The sequence below is a fragment of the Macrobrachium nipponense genome, chromosome 24 (genome assembly GCF_015104395.2).
Source record: "Macrobrachium nipponense isolate FS-2020 chromosome 24, ASM1510439v2, whole genome shotgun sequence".
NCBI lineage: Eukaryota > Metazoa > Arthropoda > Malacostraca > Decapoda > Palaemonidae > Macrobrachium > Macrobrachium nipponense.
Window position 1 is genome coordinate 69,054,409 of NC_061091.1, and position 19,252 is coordinate 69,073,660.

The following is a 19,252-nucleotide window of genomic DNA, read 5'->3' on the forward strand; positions in this document are numbered from 1 at the left end:
AAGCAATTATTTACAATAGGTATGAAAGTCAAGATGTTGTGACGTCATAATACAGGACTTAAAAGAACGTTCTAATTCCAAAAAATAATTACTTAAATTTGAGTCAGAATCGAGTTACTTTTTTAATAACGAATATTTTCAAATTAATCATCATAAATATGTAAAATATTGATGTTTTACTATTTATTTAAAAAATTATCGAAGTGCACTCTTCGTCATCGTCTTTTACAAAACAGTTGTTTACTTGGTGAGGGAAAGTTTTCCGATTGTTGTGATGAAAGTGCCCCAGCATCTGTGGGTACAAGTGGTGTGCGGATTTATCACAGGAAATGGTTAGTTTATTGACACAAGCGACTCTGTAAACATCAAGGTGGCGTCAATCTTCTAAATGTTTCGAGTTGTAAGTAAAAATGTTGAACGCGTTTTGGTGAGATTTGCACTACGTTTGACACCGTTTTCACTACCCTCTGTTTAAATCTTGAAATTTGGCCTTAATTTCTAACTTTGGAGAAAATACTTACTTCGAAAGGAGAGTAGAGGTCTTTAGCTCCATTTCACACCAACAAGAAGTCGCGACTGATGCCCATCTCCGATGTCAGGACGCGTTATAATGTACTTTTTTTGGGATTGTCCACGCTGATCGTACATGGTCCACTCTGTACCCTGCTGTTTTTTACCCTACTTACTTATCAAAGGAGACTACGGCATTCTTTGCGGCTCTTTGTGCTCTTCAGTTGTTATCAGTGTTGTCAATTGGTATGTGTTTACCCTCCAAACTGTGTATGAGACTTACACAAAACCGCGGAAATAAGTGAAATTATCGTATCTATTTTTAGTATATATACATATTACAGCCATTTTATCATTACTGCATTACTATGACAACTAGAATTCATGGAAACAGTTTGTAAATGCATCGGCGTATGTGTGAAGCTCCACTAGATTGGCAACGATGAGTCATTTTTTCTTGTGTCGTCTGCTTGTAATTATACATCCGAAATATATGTAATTTTTCGGGGTTAATTTGGTTGCAAAAAAGGGATAATAGACATTAATTAAATAAACATTTTGAAGTAAAGCTAAACTAAATAATGAGTAAAGTAAACAATTAAGGGAATAAAGCTTTGCACCTCATAATCAGTGTTGTCGTCTGCTGCTCGTAACTGTGCAGAATGAGTACTTAGGAATCAGGACCTGCAACATGGTTCAAGTGCAATGTGGAGTGAATTAAGACCAATATGTGTATAATTACAATCAAATAAGCACTGTGGAGTTTCAATTGTGATGGCAGTAAGGATAAAACCACCGATTACAAGGTAAAAATGAATTCAGTTCTAACCTTGACCCCGGGAATAAAAAGTTTCATACTTTCACTAATATAGGAGGCAACAAAATGTTTTAGTGTGCTGGTTACAACTGCAATCTTGAGTAAGATCAATAAACGTTACATATATACGCTAACATTGTTCAAATGAGTGCTGGGAAGGCTGGGAAAGATGGTGGGTTGTCTGTGGTTAGAACGGTCAGCCACATGATTGCCGCCATAGTGGATTTCAAAACTGCCTTGAAAACATATTTTACGAAGAGCTCACATGCATATTTTAGTGTGTATGGGGCTTTCATATATCTCATTATGTTGACGACACAAGGTCAACATATAGGGTAGCTTATTTTAGATTCTTGCTAAATGTTTAACAGTTTTTTCACCGGTAGGCTCAGTTAGGGATAAGTTCATGTCAGGCCTATTGAGGAAAAACCATCCAAGTTTTACTCTACTAAAAAATAATTAATTTTTTGAGATTCAGAAAGGAAACTTGAAAATGTTATAGAGTATGCTAAGCTTGTGGATCCTTATCTGACTTCTTTTCTTGTAGTAAAGATAACCTAAATTTAAAGTTGAGCCACCCAGTTCAGTTTGTGTTATCTCAACCATGTTTCAGGTCTCATTCTGCCTTTCAACGTATGTTAGATAATTAGGAGGGATGACTTTTACCTTTTTTTCAAGCATGCATGACAGAAGTGAATTTCGGTTGACTGAACAAAGAATGATGATTTTCTTACCCATTATAAATACAAAATATATTTATGTATTATAGAGCTACCACTTGTGTTGGTAGCTCTTGCTTACATCATGTCATGTAGAACTTCTTGTGATCTGTGGGTTATAGTACGTCATAGCTGATGTCAGTGGGCCACTAGTGTCATGCTTGGTCAGTTTGATCCTAATTGCAATTATCAGAGTATGGTAAGCAGTTTACTTCATAAAAAAAGATTGCTTTGTAGTCCTTTTACACTAATCATAAAACTCTAATAATGATTCAATGCTGATCATGTGTCTTGCTGATTTATTAAGTTCTTGTTCATTCACCATAATTTTTTGTGTGGAAATTCTGACCAAATGAATGTCCAGTTAATAGAATGAATATATCCTGCATTAATTATGAGAAAGGACCTACTGTAATACATCACTGAAACTTTTAGACATTGACATCGCAGATATTGGTTTGTTTTTGACGATTCAGATTTGGCCCTTCAGCTAATCAATATTTCATTTCATATTCATCATATTTTGTAATTTTTATAGCACATTGTCTCAAAATTCTGTCATTGTGGCTCATATTATGTAATTTTTGTAGTCCCATTGTTTCAAATTTATGCCATAGTGGCTCAAGTGTTGTATTGTTGTCTTTTACAGGGTGGAAAAATACAGGCCAAGTACACTACAGGAGCTTGTTTCACATGAAGACATCATAGCTACTAGTAAGTGCAGTTATTTTGTACAAGCAGTAATTTTGTATAAAAAAGTGCACTGGTAGTTTAAGTTGCTTTGTAATGTATTGTAACTTGTTTTATTATCTCCATTCTCTTTCTTACTTCTGTTCAGTTACTCCTGAATTATTTTATTCTTTGTTTTTCGTCCCTTTTTCGCTGCTTCATACTCGCCACCCACCTTTGATAAAACCATAGTGATCCTCACATACGGTAAGTTGTTTTAGTCTTTGATGCTTGTTTCTATTTTTGATCCGTCACGGATACGACCCTACGATTTCTTGCACTGTGGACTGTGTATTCATTCCTAAGCTTAACTACCGTCATTCCTGAGCTCAACTACCATCTTTCCTCGTTGTGATTACAGCCGCACTATCGTTCGCAGCTCTTAACATCCGTCTCTGAGCGTTTTGCGTGCATAGTATTATAATAGTTTCTCTCTGTTCTGTTTGGTTGGAGTACGTACTTCCAGTTCCTTACGATTCCTTGACCCAGTTTTGTCGTTTTTTAGTGTTGGTATCCTCAATTCTGTAGTGATGGTATTTTTTTTTTTTTATTATTAAGACTTGGGTCTTTATTCTGGGGGCAGGAAAAGGAATTACGTGAACAGTTGCACAGTTTAACGTTTTTCCTTCTTTGAGAGAGAGGAATTCCAACCCGTTTCATAAGGCCACTCACATCAGATGGGATTTGTAATGCCCGATCGAAGTGGGCGGGGTTTAAGCAAGTTTGAATGTGAGCGGGGCGTTTTTTTAGTCAAGTCAGATCTGATCAAGCCCGGTAGTCAAGCGCGATCGACAAACCTGACAGTTGAGGTTTGAATGAGCAATTCACGATCCGACACGACAGTCGTTCAGAACTGATAGTTTGCCCCACGGTCTATCTGGACCGTGGTTTGCCCGTGACTGGTGCTTGAAACTGACACTAATGTTGTTGTAGGGTTGTTTGGTGGTTATCATGAGCCTATGTATTTCAGGTTTTATTTATGTTTATTTTTTTATGAATTTGAAGTTACTGCAAAAACACGCAAAACGAAAGCACTCTAGCCGCCATGAGGATAATTTGCTAAGCTTGCCATAGGTGAAACAGCAGTCACGCATAACCTGGCTTTGCCCTGTCGTTGGCGACTCGGTGATGTTTACTATTGTGCAAGGTTACCAGGTATATCGGGCCAAAATATCTTACCAAACACCTCTGAACTATCGTATTTTCATTTCAATATGCTTTTGTATCACTAGTTCCAAAAGTTTTGCATAACTGATCAAGAAAATGTAATTAGAAATTGGGTTAGAATTGTACAATGAAAATAGTAATATTGCAATATGTATATTTACCAAATTCCTTTGCTATAATGTCATATTTATACAGTATACCAAATTCTTATTCATTACCCTTGGCATCACCAATAGAAACCGTAATATTATCTAAATTCTCAACAAGAGGGTCAAATATTTGTTTCCACGATCATTATCACACTACTGGGAACACTGCTATTAAGCCTGATGTCATACTTTACGTCACAAGTAGCCTCCCTCTGGGTGCTTACTAAATTTAGCTAAGTTTCCCTTGAAATTTCTGTTAATTACTTCGATAAGTGCCTTAATTATCAACTTTAGACATCAGTGCATATTTTTGCCAATTAGGCCGTGGCTTCAAATAGTTATTTCCAAAATACGATCCATATCCGATGCTTTGGTAATATTTTATTGACGAAAACCAATTAGACACGGCCCTGAAATGCACAGTAGGTCAGACCAAGGTATATAGAATAAGGGATATACCTTGGGTCAGACGGCGTTAAAGTTGGCAGTTTTTCTTTGTGTCGAATGAATTCACCCATGGTTTTTGGATTCCTTAAGATCAATTTGACATAAACTGCTGGTAAATGTTTGCTCATGATCTTCCTTAATTGTGGTATAAATGAGTTATCATAAGTGTATGGAAAGCTAATATAATATTCCAGTTTTCTGACATAACTAGAGAACGGGGCAGTTGGGTAACAATTGGTCATAAAGAATTCCTGCAAGAAATTAATTTCTTTATGATACAAGCTCCAGTTTGAAGTCAAAGCCATAGCTCTGTGAATTAGTATTGATAAAGAATTAAGCTTAAAATTAAGCGAACAGGAACTATAAAAGTTTGCCCCAAACTTGTAAATGCGGCCCTATGAAAAATTCCATTTCTGAAACCATCATTCTCTCGTATGACCATGGTAGCTAAAAAAAATGGAATCTATATTATTCCCTTTCTCAAATGTAAATTTTATATTAGTGATGCTTTTGCATATTCCAAGAAAAGGTCGTAGTGATGATGGTCCCTAAACAGTAGGGATGTGTCGTCCACACATCTACAGTAAAATAGCGGCTTAAAGGAGGCAGAAAAATTGTTCAGTAGTTGCTGTTCAAACTTGAACATAAAAATGTCTGCAAAGGTGTAGCTCAATGGGTTGCCCCGTGCCGACTAACATAAATTGTCGCATACAAGCAAGCACGAAAAAAATAATAAAATAAAAATAAAAACACAATGTATTATCTCAACTCCTCGCTCTGTCAAGCCTTTCAACAACCAAACCTCGGGTTGTAAGGCTTGTTTTATATTTTTAAAAATTTTCACTTAGTCTTTAATACATTGTGTTTTTAGTTATTTTTTTTCGTGCTTATTTGTATGTGACAATTGATGTTAATCTTGCTGGACAAGTTTGTAATTTATATATATTTTCTTTTCCTCCTTTTGTAGCCTTGAAAATAAGACCATAGTCTTGAAACGTTGGCAACAATAAAGCAACCGATGTATTGAGCTGTTTTGCCTCTTCTAACTTTGATATATACGTTAAATAATATATACAATATATATAATTAATTATGATATATATATATATATATATATATATAATACATATATATAGATATTATACTATCCATTATATATATGTGTGTATGTGTGTATATATATATATACTATATATATATATATATATATATATATATATATATATATATATATATATGTGTGTGTGTGTGTGTGTGTGTGTGTGTGTGTGTGTGTGTGTGTGTGTGTGTATTGAAGATTAGTATTACTTGGCAAAATGCACACAAGTTCAGCAGTTCATGAAGACTGGTTGCCTGTCGATAACAGAAACAGTTCTACCGGCGTAACAGCACCGAGAGACACTTGTATCTCAGAAAATGAAGACGGGGAATAATGGTAAAAGAAGATAAATGTTAGTTGTCGAATAGATTTAAGTGCGCAATATCGTAGTGGCCAGAAAAAGCAGAATATAATTAGCTGGAAAGGATAGCTGTTCCGTTAATTTGCCTACCCGGTAGGTAGTAGTAGTAGTAGTAGTAGGTTTTTTTTTTTTTTTTTTTTTTTTTTTTTTTTTTTTTTTTTTTTTTTTGCTGATAGGTAAGATGGGTGAAAGAAGAGTGAGGGCAGCCAGTAGCTAACCATGGTAGGGAATAGTTTAGAAAATTAAGTATTAGGAAGAGTAACGTAAAGAGTAATTTATCCAGTTTTATTTGGGTAAGGGTACACTTTTTCTGGCTATGTCCTTGATATTAACATATTACAATAATGATTTTACATTACATTAACATTGTGAATTGTACAGATGACATATTTTAGATTTTATTTCTTATTAGTATAATTCTATTTAACAAAAGTTCAAATTGAATTTGCGTAAATTTGACTTTCTGGGTAAAAACTAATCTTTAGAAAATAGTTACATATTCCATCTGATATTCGGAGTGATTTCGAATCTGCGTTAAAAGGTATGAAACCAAAAGTTCCGCTTGAGAACAACTATCTGCAACATATTTCAAGACATCGACTTCGTCAACCGTGGTAGTATTTAATTTTGGATTTATGAACAAAGTTAAGCTTACTCAGGGAGTAAGCCTGCAAACTACTGTTGTTGTTGTCGCTGCTACTGTTGTTCCTGTTGGGGGGTGGGTGGGAAAAGCCTAAAAAAGGTCTGAGAAAGGTGTTTCGCGTTGAGTAAAGGTACAGGAATTTTATGATAGGATATTTATGATGAATGAAAATGTAAGACATAAGTAATGTGGATGTTAAGTAGTGCAGAAAAAATATTCCTACGAAAATATGGCTCATTTATTTTCAGTTTTGTTGGTGAAACAACACAACTTTTAAGTAGATTCTTAGTTGAGCCTTCATCCGGATAATGAAGTATTTACGGGAAGTACGAAGATGTCATTCGGAAATGTTACTTACAACCCATTGTCGTAAATTTCCCGCCCACTTTCATTTGCATTTTTGACAGATTAAAGAAATATAATGAGTGCCGTTCTCCTCTTTCTCTCCGAATTACTATATTTGAAGCATAACACATTCCTTCCCTTCAACGTCACTTCTAAAACATTTCTTAAAATGAACTTTCAATCATACTAGTCTCGGCGCGTATACTTTTCTATTTCCAACCATTATTTTTTATACGCACAACTTTTGCCGCGCTACACTTGTTTCATGGCACGTCCCCGACATCATTTACAAACTTGTCACTCATTATATGTGTACTGTATCTGACATAGCCTTTGCTTTCAACATTATAGCTTATACAAAAAAAAAAAAAAAAAAAAAAAAAAAAAAAAAAAAAAACACACACCCTTGCTGCAAAGTATTCTCTCCAATGTACATCCTCGACGTCCTATATTGTATCATAAGGTTTCTGTAGTGATTGTATGCCACACTTTATCCTTTCATAATAAAACTTCTAACACAAATCTGCACACCCTCTTGTATATGCCTTATTGCTTTTCCCCAGTCAAGCCCTGTACTCTCTGTGCATGGCAGAAAAAAAAAAAACTAAATATGTATACTGAATACTGATGACTACAGTGACACATTTGCTATATTTTCTGGGTATTTGCGTAGTTAACTTAGCAAAAGTTTTATCTCTCTTCTAGAATCATCTTTGCAATCGTGTTGCCAAGGAGGTTGCTATGCGTCTCAGTTCATTGCTTTATCATTTATTTATTTTTGTGTCTTTTACTTCGTTATTAAATTTCAGAATGTATTCATCACTTCATAATCTCCGTTTCCGAACTTCTTTTTCTGTAAGGGCCCATGGGCTTATATCATTCTGATGTTCCGTGGTAATAACAACATTGGATATGGTTGTTACTGAGGTGGGCGCCTACAAAAAAGGCCCAGCACTTAAGCCCCTGGAACATGCAAAGTGTGGAATATGTGGCTGGCAACCACATATGCAGGAAAAAGGTTATGATCAGTATACATCGAATCAGTCTACATGAACGTTGCCCGTGAATTCTTAATCTTGCACATACACTTGTTTGTAGCATACTATAAATTTCACTTTTATAACACCTTGGGCAGATGTTACATAGTCTAAATTTTACGCAGCAAGCAGGGGCAATGATGTTGGTCAAAGCGTAATCTCGGAGATTGTTAACGTTTGTGTCTACTGACTGACGGAGAAGAGTGGCATCACAGAGAGAGAGTGAGTTTAGGCTTCTCGCCATAACTTTTTCGAATGCTTTAAAAGATCGGAGACACCCATTATTCCAACCCTATTTCACTACCACGTCAATGGTAAACTAAAGTAAATTTACCAACTTGGTAGCTCGCACTGGGTTTCCTGGGGGACTTAGCTGCTGCCTGGGTCTGTATTGAATTTACTTGTGGTTTCGTCTGCAGTGTCGTTTTTGTACTCTTATTAATCCTGGGTTGTTTGAATGATTAAATGGAACTCGGGACCTGTTTCTCGACCGCTTGCTCATGCAAACGTCTAACGGAAACTGCCGCTGCAGACGTTTCTTCATATAATGGCTTCGTGTTCCAAGGATTCTGTTCTGCACTCAGTTCCTAATTTCCAGACGTCTTCCAACGCATATGACTTATAATACTACGTACTTTGGAGACCCAGAATATTCTCTCTCTCTCTCTCTCTCTCTCTCTCTCTCTCTCTCTCTCTCTCTCTCTCTCTCTCTCTCTCTCTCTCTCTCTCTCTCATTATATATATATAAATATATATATATATATATATATATATATATATATATCGTTGTGGCCTTATATAAAATAGTCACTCTGATTTAAAAGTATTCTAAAAAATTATAAAAGACACTTGACAAAACTTCGTTAAAATACTATATCTATGTAAAATATAATTACCATACTAATGGACAAAAATTAGTTATCATAATTTTGATGTTTGTGGAATAACTGTGATTTGGTTGAAGTACTCTTCGATTCCTAAAAGTTATTTTTTTACATAGATATAAAGGGCTAAAAAACTAAAAAGAACAAATCAGATTTTTTTGTACAAGTTGAAATATTTCAGTGCAATGAATAAAGTGAAGTATGACACAATTTGAATCTTTGGTAGATAATGACTCCAGCGATGGTTGGATTGTTGGTTATGATTTAGCTGGCTTTGTCCCAGCACGGGTTCTTGCTCCTAGAGCTCCAGCGAGTTTTAACCCGGTATAATATATCCCACCTTTGCGTCGAGTTTAGTACAAGGCCGTCAGTTGGGATGACCGTAAAAAAAACATTGATAAAAGACTAACGCTGAATGACTCTGTGGGTCCCAGTGCCTGGATTTATGTCTAAATCGCATATTCCATTCCATTCCATTCCATAAACAAATGGCCAGATATCAATAAGGTAATGACCCTCAAGGAATATTAGTCGTAGATAACGACCGCCGATAACCCCTGAGGTCACCATATATATTTATATATATATAGATATATATAGATATATATATATATATATATATATATATATGATTTGCATTCCGTACCACACACTCGTCACGTCAGTGTTGTTTGAGGTTAATGCTGGCCTTATGCCAGCACGGCCTCTTGCTCATAGAGCAGCCCGTAGAAGGACGTCAGTGAAAGAGCATTTAAGAATGAGGGCTCAGTGTGGTCCAGTCTGCGAAACGGAAAGCTTAGTACAAGATAGGTCTAGAGTACAAGCATCGCCATCTTGAGGCCTCGGTATGATGACGACCGTGAGTATTTATCATTCTCGGAAATTTAGTCCATTGAGAGATTGAATGCATTGAGGCAGTCATCTTATTGGACGCTAAGCCCCTTCCACACAAGGGACAAATGCACGCCGGGCACACCAAGATGGAATAAGATGCGGTGACTTACCTAGAGGTCCCGTTTTCAACGCTCATGCGCCGCATGACGTCACCTAGAGACTTGGAGAGTTCAGCCAGGCGACGCATAGGCGGGAAATATCCCGCGTTTTTTCACAGATGTTTATGTTTTCATTTGCGAGGACACATTCATCATGGTAATACTATGTGCCATATTATTATGGGTACTCCATTTCCTATAAGACCAATATAACTGATGGAAGTGAAAAAATGAGATTTTACAGTTCCCCAAAAGATGCAGAACTATGTGAGAAGTGGGTGAATATATGCAAAAGAAGTGATGGTATCAATGCCAAAAGTGCACGAATTTGTTCGTCACATTTCCAACCCAATGATTTTGCCAGAAACCTTAGGCACGAATTGCTCAATTACTGTCCCAAAACTGCCCGAAATCTAAAAGAAGATGCCATATCGACACACAATCTTTATAATAATGTTACTGTTGCTTCAGGTAAGCCTATCACTAATATATCGTCACCTTAGTTTGGTTTACTAGGCATATGTATATTTCATGTAGCATTTTGGTCAACTAAGCGACTGTGTATGAGCTCACTTAGAAAATTAAGAGATTATATGAATATATCAATTATATTTCTCATGCAAGTAAATCTTTAGCCACGATCGGAAGAATCTCTCGAAAGATCGGATGGAGAGAGAGAGAGGGAGAATTTTGCAAAAATATTTTCGTGAGCTTAAATACTATTTCTTGAGCTTTAAATTATATTAAAAAGGTTTGGTTGCTTCGAAATAGTCCTGATTTCATATGGATAAACTACGAAAAATGTATGAATGTTCATAAGTTTACACACACACACACACACACACACACACACACACACACACACACACACACACACACACACACACACACACACACACACACACATTATATATATATATATATATATATATATATTATATATATATATATTTACTATATATATATATTTACACTTTTCATCGCTCTGGCATTTCGATTTGGTGAAAATATAAACGCATATGCTTCAGTAACTTGTGTGTATGTATATATATATATATATATATAATATATATATATATATACATACACACAAGTTACTGAAGCATATGCGTTTATATTTTCACCAAATCGAAATGCCAGAGCGATGAAAAGGGATTTGAAAAGAAAGGTAGAGATGCTTTCTCGAATAGTCCACATAAGTCGAAATACTTGATCAAATGATTGATTTTGCTAGTAATGCTAAAGTGAAAGACAAAATGTCTCCGTTCCAGAACGGCGTTATTATTTCATCTAAATCAGAAAAAGGATTGTATAACATGTTGCACGAACTGTATGGATTAGAGTGCTTGTTGACAATTCGGCTATGTCAAGACAGTCGAACATCTCTTTTCTTACATACGACAAATTGGTCATTGTCATGATCATCCGTCACCTTTGGAATTTAGATTTAGAATACGGTTATGCATAGTAGGTAGAGACAATAGTTTAACCAGTCAGGGTCTTAAATGTAAGTGGTCCATCTCAAAGCTCAAATGTTGCTCCCAATGATCTAGATTCCGAGTTATGTATCTCTGCGTGTCTCATGAAGCATCTTCTGCCTGTTAACAATGAGACTCAGACTCAGGAAGATCAAGTAGAAAATTTATTAGAGATAGAACCTGAAGCCCTGATAGGAAATGAGTCATTAAGTTATTTAAGAGGGTTCGTAGCTTTGAAATTTAGAAATAAGTATACATCATTAAGCTCAGCAGATGTAGATGAAACAGGCGTGGACTGGATATCATATATAAAGAGAAAGGTATTATATAGGCCGCCTAATCATTTTAGAGAAAATTTATAAGAAATGGAAGATTTATTCAAAATTTTCCATAGTGACACTAAAACCAGGAGTCGGAGCAGTTTTATCTCTTACTGACATATTCAAGGCCACCAATATTGATGTTCCGGAGGAGGTCATGAGCTTTTTCTATTTATTAGATGTAGGCTTCATTTTAGAATAAAAATATTAAACTCTAAGAAGGAAAAATTTCGTAGTAAAGCTGTGAAAAAGATAAATATTGTTCAGTAATATTGAAAATTTATTTGATTAAAATAAGAGACAGAATGCAGAAATCCCATAGAAAATGTATGATGAAAACAAATTGTTCAGTAGTCTTGAAAAATCGCTTGATTGAAACGAGTGTGTGTGTGTGTGTGTGCGTGAGAGAGAGAGAGAGAGAGAGAGAGAGAGAGAGAGAGAGAGAGAGAGAGAGAGTTAATTGCAATAAAATTTCTAATTAAGTGTTAAGAATAAAGCTTATGTCATGTGTAAATTTTTATTTCCATTGCTATTATATTCCCTATCATATGTTTTTGTACTTTGGAAATATAGCCATAAAGACATAAATATTAGCCTACTTTCATAAATGCAATGTTAGGAATCCAAAAACAAGGCATGAACAATAAGGCTGATGGTCCAGATCATAGCTACAGGACAGCGTCACATATACACCCAGGAGGAGTCTCCAGGTGACGTCACAGCACAGCTGAGCTCCCGTTCCGGCACCATGCGCGGTAACTCACCTTATCTTATTCCATCATGGGCCAGACACTGTTACCAATTTTATGAGTGGATGGCGATCACGAGTGTGGTCCAAGTCATTGGTTCGCCTGGCTGTGACTACTGCCTACCTTGGACTGTTTGATCTGGGAACACTGTTGAAAAGCGAGAGAATGGCGGGCAAATCAGAGTGCCCTTCGTGCATTTGCCCCTCGAGCGGAAGTGGCTTAATAAGATTTGGCCATTGCCCTGATCCAGGTGACTTGAGTTACTCGAGATGTCATCGGTCGAATTCAGCTGCGCAGTAAATTCTCTGGCGGGGCTGTTTGGGTCCTCCCACGTGTGTTTAATCTTCGCATATCTGCCAAATTTATTACGAAAGAGGTATGAAAACCATTTCTCCCATTACAGATATCAAATATCATCTTTTCCGTTACGCAGAATTCTTAATCAATTACATAGGTTCACGATTGATAAATTTTTTTTAATGCATTAACAAGAAACGGGGTCAGATTTTCTGTTAACATGGCATGTCATTTTGGTGCTGTTGCCACTATTTTTTGATTGTATGATGTTTTTACGTTGCATGGAGCCAGTGGTTATTCAGCAACGGGACCAACGGCTTTACGTGACTTACGAACCACGTCGAGAGTGAACTTCTATCACCAGAAATACACATCTCTCACTCCTCAATGGAATACCCGAGAATCGAACTCGCGGCTACCGAGGTGGTAGGTCAAGACCATACCGACCACGCCACGGAGGCGCTTGTTCCCTGTATTTCAAACAGCTCCACGTGCGTTTAAACGTGGATAAACTTAAAACTGTCTCTAGGGGCCACTTTCGGTGGTCACGGCAGTTCTCCTTTCTACAAAGATCTTGATTTCTTAATATTGTAGCTATAGAGTAAATTGGCGAGCAAGGAAATATGAAGGAAAGCAAAACTGAGTAAGTTTGACGAGTGAGAAAATGAAAAAATCGTAGACAAACAGATCTCTCTCTCTCTCTCTCTCTCTCTCTCTCTCTCTCTCTCTCTCTCTCTCTCTCTCTCTCTGACAAGATAATCGATAGGAAACCATGACTGAATATTGCTTGAATACGATATGGCAACAAGTTTTGGCCTGAGTGACTTTGACACCGACCTACAAGTCATTCCTGGCTGTCTCACAGCCATGGATAGTCCAAGGTCCTTTAAATATACTCGGAGTATATTTAAAGGACCTTGGGATAGACATCAACTTCACAGCCGAGAGAAGGTAATCGTATACAAAATTAATGGGTTAAAAGATTTAGGAGAGAGAGAGAGAGAGAGAGAGAGCAGGAATGAAAAGCCCCAATAATCTTATAATTATAGCCTCAGGGTTTGTCTGAAAGACATTCAAAGGTCTGTCACACACGTGTTTTTTTTTTTTTTTTTTTTTTTTTTTGTAAAATTGGGAACACAGCAGATTTTTAAACCACGCCCGAGAGGTCTTGTCACGGTGGCAAAACGATAGTCTCGCTGGTCGTCAACGTAAAACTCTCTCTCTCTCTCTCTCTCTCTCTCTCTCTCTCTCTCTCTCTCTCTCTCCACGTAAGGAAATATTTTTCTTCTTTTTACATACAGAGATAATGTTCTGCAGCAATATAAAATAGCGTATAGACATATCTCCATTCACATTATTGTCGTTTCATTGTATATGTGTTCGAAAGCTTTTGTGCCAAAACGAGTTTGTTGTATTACACTTGATTGCTGCGTCTTAGCTATTTTGACTCTTATTAATGTGAATTCATTCATCACCAGACTAGCGGGAAATGAAACGACAATTAATTGTAGGTTCTACAATTAGATAGATATGTACTAATTCTGATAAACTGCACGAATTGTAAGTGGCTTTTGTGTATAGGCTTGGTTATAATATCTAGCGAATTGGGTGATGATGGCACATTACTGATTTTGCTTTGTACACATTTTATTAATTTTTCATTTGGCTTTTGATTTTTATCTTTCTAAAGGGTAAAATTCGTGGAATAACAAAATGTAATAAGATGTCATTCCAATAATCATTCTCCTTTCTGAATGCACTGTCATTATACTGATTTTACTGGTCTTCAAGATATCTTTATTGTGGAACAGTTCCCCGCATTGTAATGCGCTGGTAAACCTAAACAGGATTTGAAACTTATTCTCTGCGTGACGTTCTAATCTTTCTTTGTCGGTCATAATTAAGAAAAATTCTACTAGAGACCTTTTGTAAATAGTTAGAGAAATGCTTGTTCGCCAACAGATATAACACGTAAGAGGAAGATATCAGTAAACTTTTAACTGATATTTACAAGCAAACTGCTTGTACCGTGATTGCAGAATTGTGCTCATCGCTAGGTGTTTTGTGAATTACTATACTGTGTAGCACCAGTGTTTGCACCGTTACATATTGAAAATCAAGTTCTGTATGACCAGTTCTTGCACTTTTACATATTGAAAATCAAGTTCTGTATGATATTTACCTAAAAAGTTTTCTGGTGTCGGTGTCTTGAGCCAAGGGCCTTGAACCGCGCGCGAACCTGTAACGAGAGCTAAAGACAGAGCTTTCTGAGACACGCTATTCCAGACCACTGCAAAGGAAGCTTACCTCTTTTCAAAAACTCGCTGGGAGCCACATTGCAGTCAGGTGTGTTAACATCTGTGTGTGTGTGTGAATGGTAACAAGGGAACAGTTTCCAGTAGTAAAAAGTGAGTCGAATAATGCAGTTGTGAAATACTGTTATTCAAACTGAAAATTTGAAAATGTTCATCAAAAGAAAACAATGCTTTTTTGGGGGGAGGGGGCGTTACGCTATTTAGCTATTGGTTTTTCCTTTGACTGAATGCTATTATGTTGTTGGAACTTGTTGCCAGTTGTGTTAGACAGCTTGATATATATAAAAAATAGGGAAACCTGCAGTACACTTGTTATGACAACTGTGTCAGGTGTTTTTTGCAGGTGGAGTTTTTTTTTTTATGTATAGGTGCACATGGAGGATATACTATGTCTGTTTTTCTGTTTGTCAGTCACACATACCTACTTGTTCCTTGTACAACCTCTTTTATGGTTGAGGGGTTTGAGTTAAACTCAGTACAAAGGTGGACCATTATATGCATAGATAACCATGAAGGGAAGTCATAGGTCTTTCAGTGCGTTAGTCACTTGTGCCTTGCTATTGCAAACTATTGTATATGGTGGCAGGGATTTCAGTTAAACTTCGTATAAGGGTAGATATACATGACTGAAAATCATTGATGTGTTTATGTCCAACATGTGTTGTTATTGCAATTCTTCACATTTGATTGGAGGAATTTTTATTGAACTTGATACAAGGTTTGACCATCATTTCCGGTGAGTCTGTTTCTTCTACCTCGTCATAGTAAATCCTTTGAACTCTTCTAGGATTTATGTTAAACTTGTTACCCAATGGTAGTCCTTCATGTATAAATGTTCGTACGTTAATAGATGATCACAGTAGGTACCTTGTCATCGCAACTTCTATAACGTTGATAAGCTTTCAAAGTTTGTAGAAGATAAATTGTTGCACTGTGTTTGCCCATTCTAACTGTTACACTTTGTCTTTGTAATTCCTTCAGGGGTGATTGGAGTACAGTATGTCTATATTTGCTCAATGTCTTGTTATTATTGCCTTCTTATGCAAAGACTTTGTACACGCATGAAGTTATGGGTTCAAGTTTCCATAGGTAGGTACTGTACTCAACTTGAATGTTTTTGAAAACTTTGAAGAGATGGAGACTTAGGACGATTTTTCTTGCGTATATCCCAGTGAAATGGACAATATCTAGGTGAGTGATTTTATGTTCATGATAATGACCTTTATGCTAAAGATAGTTGCCATCAAGGTCATTTGTATCAGGAGAAATAACAGAAATTATTATTAATATTATTTTTATTATTTGATTAGACATTGTGGAAAATCTTGAGTATTGCCTACAGTGTGCTCGGTAGTACCGACTACCGACTAAGCAGTAATCTCTCTCTCTCTCTCTCTCTCTCTCTCGATGCGAGTTGAGAGCGTGATGGCAATCAGGTACCATCATACATTTTGATGAGACGTTTATTGACTGGCATCATGTTGGGATAAGAATTGTAGCTGTTAAAAGTTGCTAAGAATATTTTCGGTGAAGTAGACCTAAATAAGGTATTGTTATTCAATACAGGTTCACAATCCCTTAGCCAGATGTGTTTAGATTTTTTTTCCTGTTCTTGAACTGAAGCTAGCTCCATAAATACACGATCACAATTTATTTCCCCCCAAAAATTCTATAATACGATATATATATATATATATATAATATATATATATATATATAGATATATATATATATATATATATATATATATATATAACACACACACACACACACACACACACACAGAGGCAGTCCCCGGTTATGGGGGGGGGGGGGTGTTCCGTTCTCAGCGGAGTGCTGATAAGCGAACAGTGGGGCCTTTTTATGTCCCTCAACAATATTAACAGTAATCTGGCACAATAGTCTCTCTCTCTCTCTCTCTCTCTCTCTCTCTCTCGATCCTTCTCGTCTCCTCTCGTCCTCTCTCTCCTCTCTCTCCTCTCTCTTTCAACAGACTACTAACTTAAAAGCAAATGTTCTGTAGACTCGTCATACCAGACATACATTATCTGATAATAAATTACTATTGCTTATGAATAATTAAAAACCACCTAATGTGTCGAGCACCGACATGAGCATTGAACATCCGAATCGAGAAACCCCAGTCTGCCGAAGTCAGTAATCGTAGCTCTCATAATACAGTTTTTTCCATCTGTCCATCCGCCTGGGGTGTTTGCGTATGGTAACACTGCGTCCCGGGCTTTAGATAGTTACATTCAGCTTACATTCAACAATAATAACAATATCCTATTTCGAATATTACCGGTGTAATTCGCCTACAGTAAATATTAAAACACTTTTCAGTTGCAAATGTACACCCAGATATCCTTTTAATTACCTAAAACTTACACAGCGTAACTATTTAAAGCCTGGGACGCAGTGTTACCATACAAAAAAACCACAGGCAGATGGAGAGATGGAATAAAACAGTATAGATTTATGTGCTGCTCTTGAGACTGCCCTAATGCGTTACAGGTATTGGGCTCATTAAAAGCTGGCAAATTCTCAGTAAGTAGAAATAAAGTTATATTCATTTTATCCTTCACGTAATGAAGACGGAGGTGTCTTGAGATATTATAGCACTTAAGTTTAAGCTGCAACTAAAAATTTGGAACAGGCGAAGGCAACGTTCGGAACGGATGAAATCACACCATGATCGAAAACTAGATAAGTTTGTAGAATAAAAGGTTATATGTAATACGTAACCCAGGTTTGATAATTTTCAAGAAATAAATTTCCGAATTATGTTTCATGTAACAGCTGTCGCTTTTGAAGTGGTGATGTGAACATTACCAATGGCGCATGATCACTCATTTTTTTTTTTATAATACGTATAATGTAATTGTTTACTTGAAGTAAAACACCTGTTTTATTGAAATTATAATTAATGGTTTGTCAGCAGTTCTTACACACACACGCACAGCCCTGGTATGAATAGTGTCGGAAGGGCGCACGATACGAGATTTTATACGGTAAACAGACGAATTTATGCAGTACTAAGTGCAAGGCCTAAGTGGAGCTATAAACTGCATTACATTTCGTAAATCTTAAAACTGCTGACGGCGCTCTATCCTCCATAAAAAAGTTTTTAGTGCTTTACTATAAATGCAGTTTTTTTATACACAGTATTAATAAGATATATTGGTACACTAAGATGAAATGTCATCGTATAATATAAGTAAGTATATATATATATATATATATATATATATATATATATAATTTTTTTCGTTATCTTGAGGTTGAGAGCTTGCTTATAAACCGTATTTTTTTCCTTTACAGTAAAGAAGTTTATCGAAGAGGACCATCTTCCACATCTACTGTTTTATGGCCCACCAGGTACAGGGAAGACTTCTACTATTCTAGCTTGTGCTCGGCAGTTATATTCACCCAAAGAGTTCACATCTATGGTGAGCAGTGACTGTTGTTGGGTTCTTATGATGATGTAGTAGAAATGTGTTGTCAGTTATGCCAGATATTTTTAGTATGAATTTTGCTCTCCTGGTTTCCACTTTTATTAGCTGTCTGCCTATTTTCAACAGGTATTAGAGTGCAATGCATCAGATGATCGAGGTATTGGTGTTGTTCGACAACAGATCCTCAGTTTTGCTAGTACACGCACCATATTTAAGTCTGGATTCAAGCTGATTATTCTAGATGAAGCAGATGCTATGACCAATGATGCACAAAATGCTCTCAGAAGAAGTAAGTATTGCTTTTATGTTTTGTATATTTACTCTAAAACTGATAATATGTATACCTATATCTGCTAAACAGCATTTATGGGAATTGTATATTTACTCAAATAATTCAGCCACATAGAAAAATTCTCATATGTCTGACGAATAATTTTCTGACCCTTGAATGGTATCATAAGGTAGTACCTGTTTTGGAAAGTTCTTTTATATTTTGGGTGCAAGATTTTTTGCCAGATTTATACTTCTATGATCTGCTTGACAGGAAGGTGGCAAGAACTGAACATTAGGCGAAATAATTTGTTGGCGACTGTCTTTTAGGTTACCTGGTTTATAAGATCAAATGTCAAGTCTGTATGGAAGGAAAGATTTTCAAAGCTTGAGTAATGTCTCATAAATTATACATTATGAATATGAGATCAAAATGTAATTTTATAGAAAATAGCATGTAAAATTCTGT

The 19,252-nt window shown here is 36.3% G+C and overlaps 2 protein-coding genes across 3 annotated transcripts in view; one reads left to right on the forward strand and one right to left on the reverse strand.

The window, feature by feature from the left end:
* Positions 1-15,057, reverse strand: part of LOC135205767 (galactoside alpha-(1,2)-fucosyltransferase 2-like) — a 48,003-nt gene extending 32,946 nt beyond the window's left edge. The window contains exon 1 of the mRNA XM_064236908.1: positions 14,926-15,057. The gene's annotated coding sequence lies outside the window, so the exon portion shown is untranslated. The remainder of the gene's footprint in view (positions 1-14,925) is intronic.
* The window catches only part of LOC135205764 (replication factor C subunit 5-like), a 31,125-nt gene that overhangs the window by 4,262 nt on the left and 7,611 nt on the right, over positions 1-19,252 (forward strand). For both annotated transcript variants that reach the window (XM_064236904.1, XM_064236906.1), the window contains exons 2-4: positions 2,696-2,760; positions 18,380-18,507; positions 18,640-18,802. In XM_064236904.1, the coding sequence (XP_064092974.1) occupies positions 2,696-2,760; positions 18,380-18,507; positions 18,640-18,802 (356 nt within the window). The remainder of the gene's footprint in view (positions 1-2,695; positions 2,761-18,379; positions 18,508-18,639; positions 18,803-19,252) is intronic.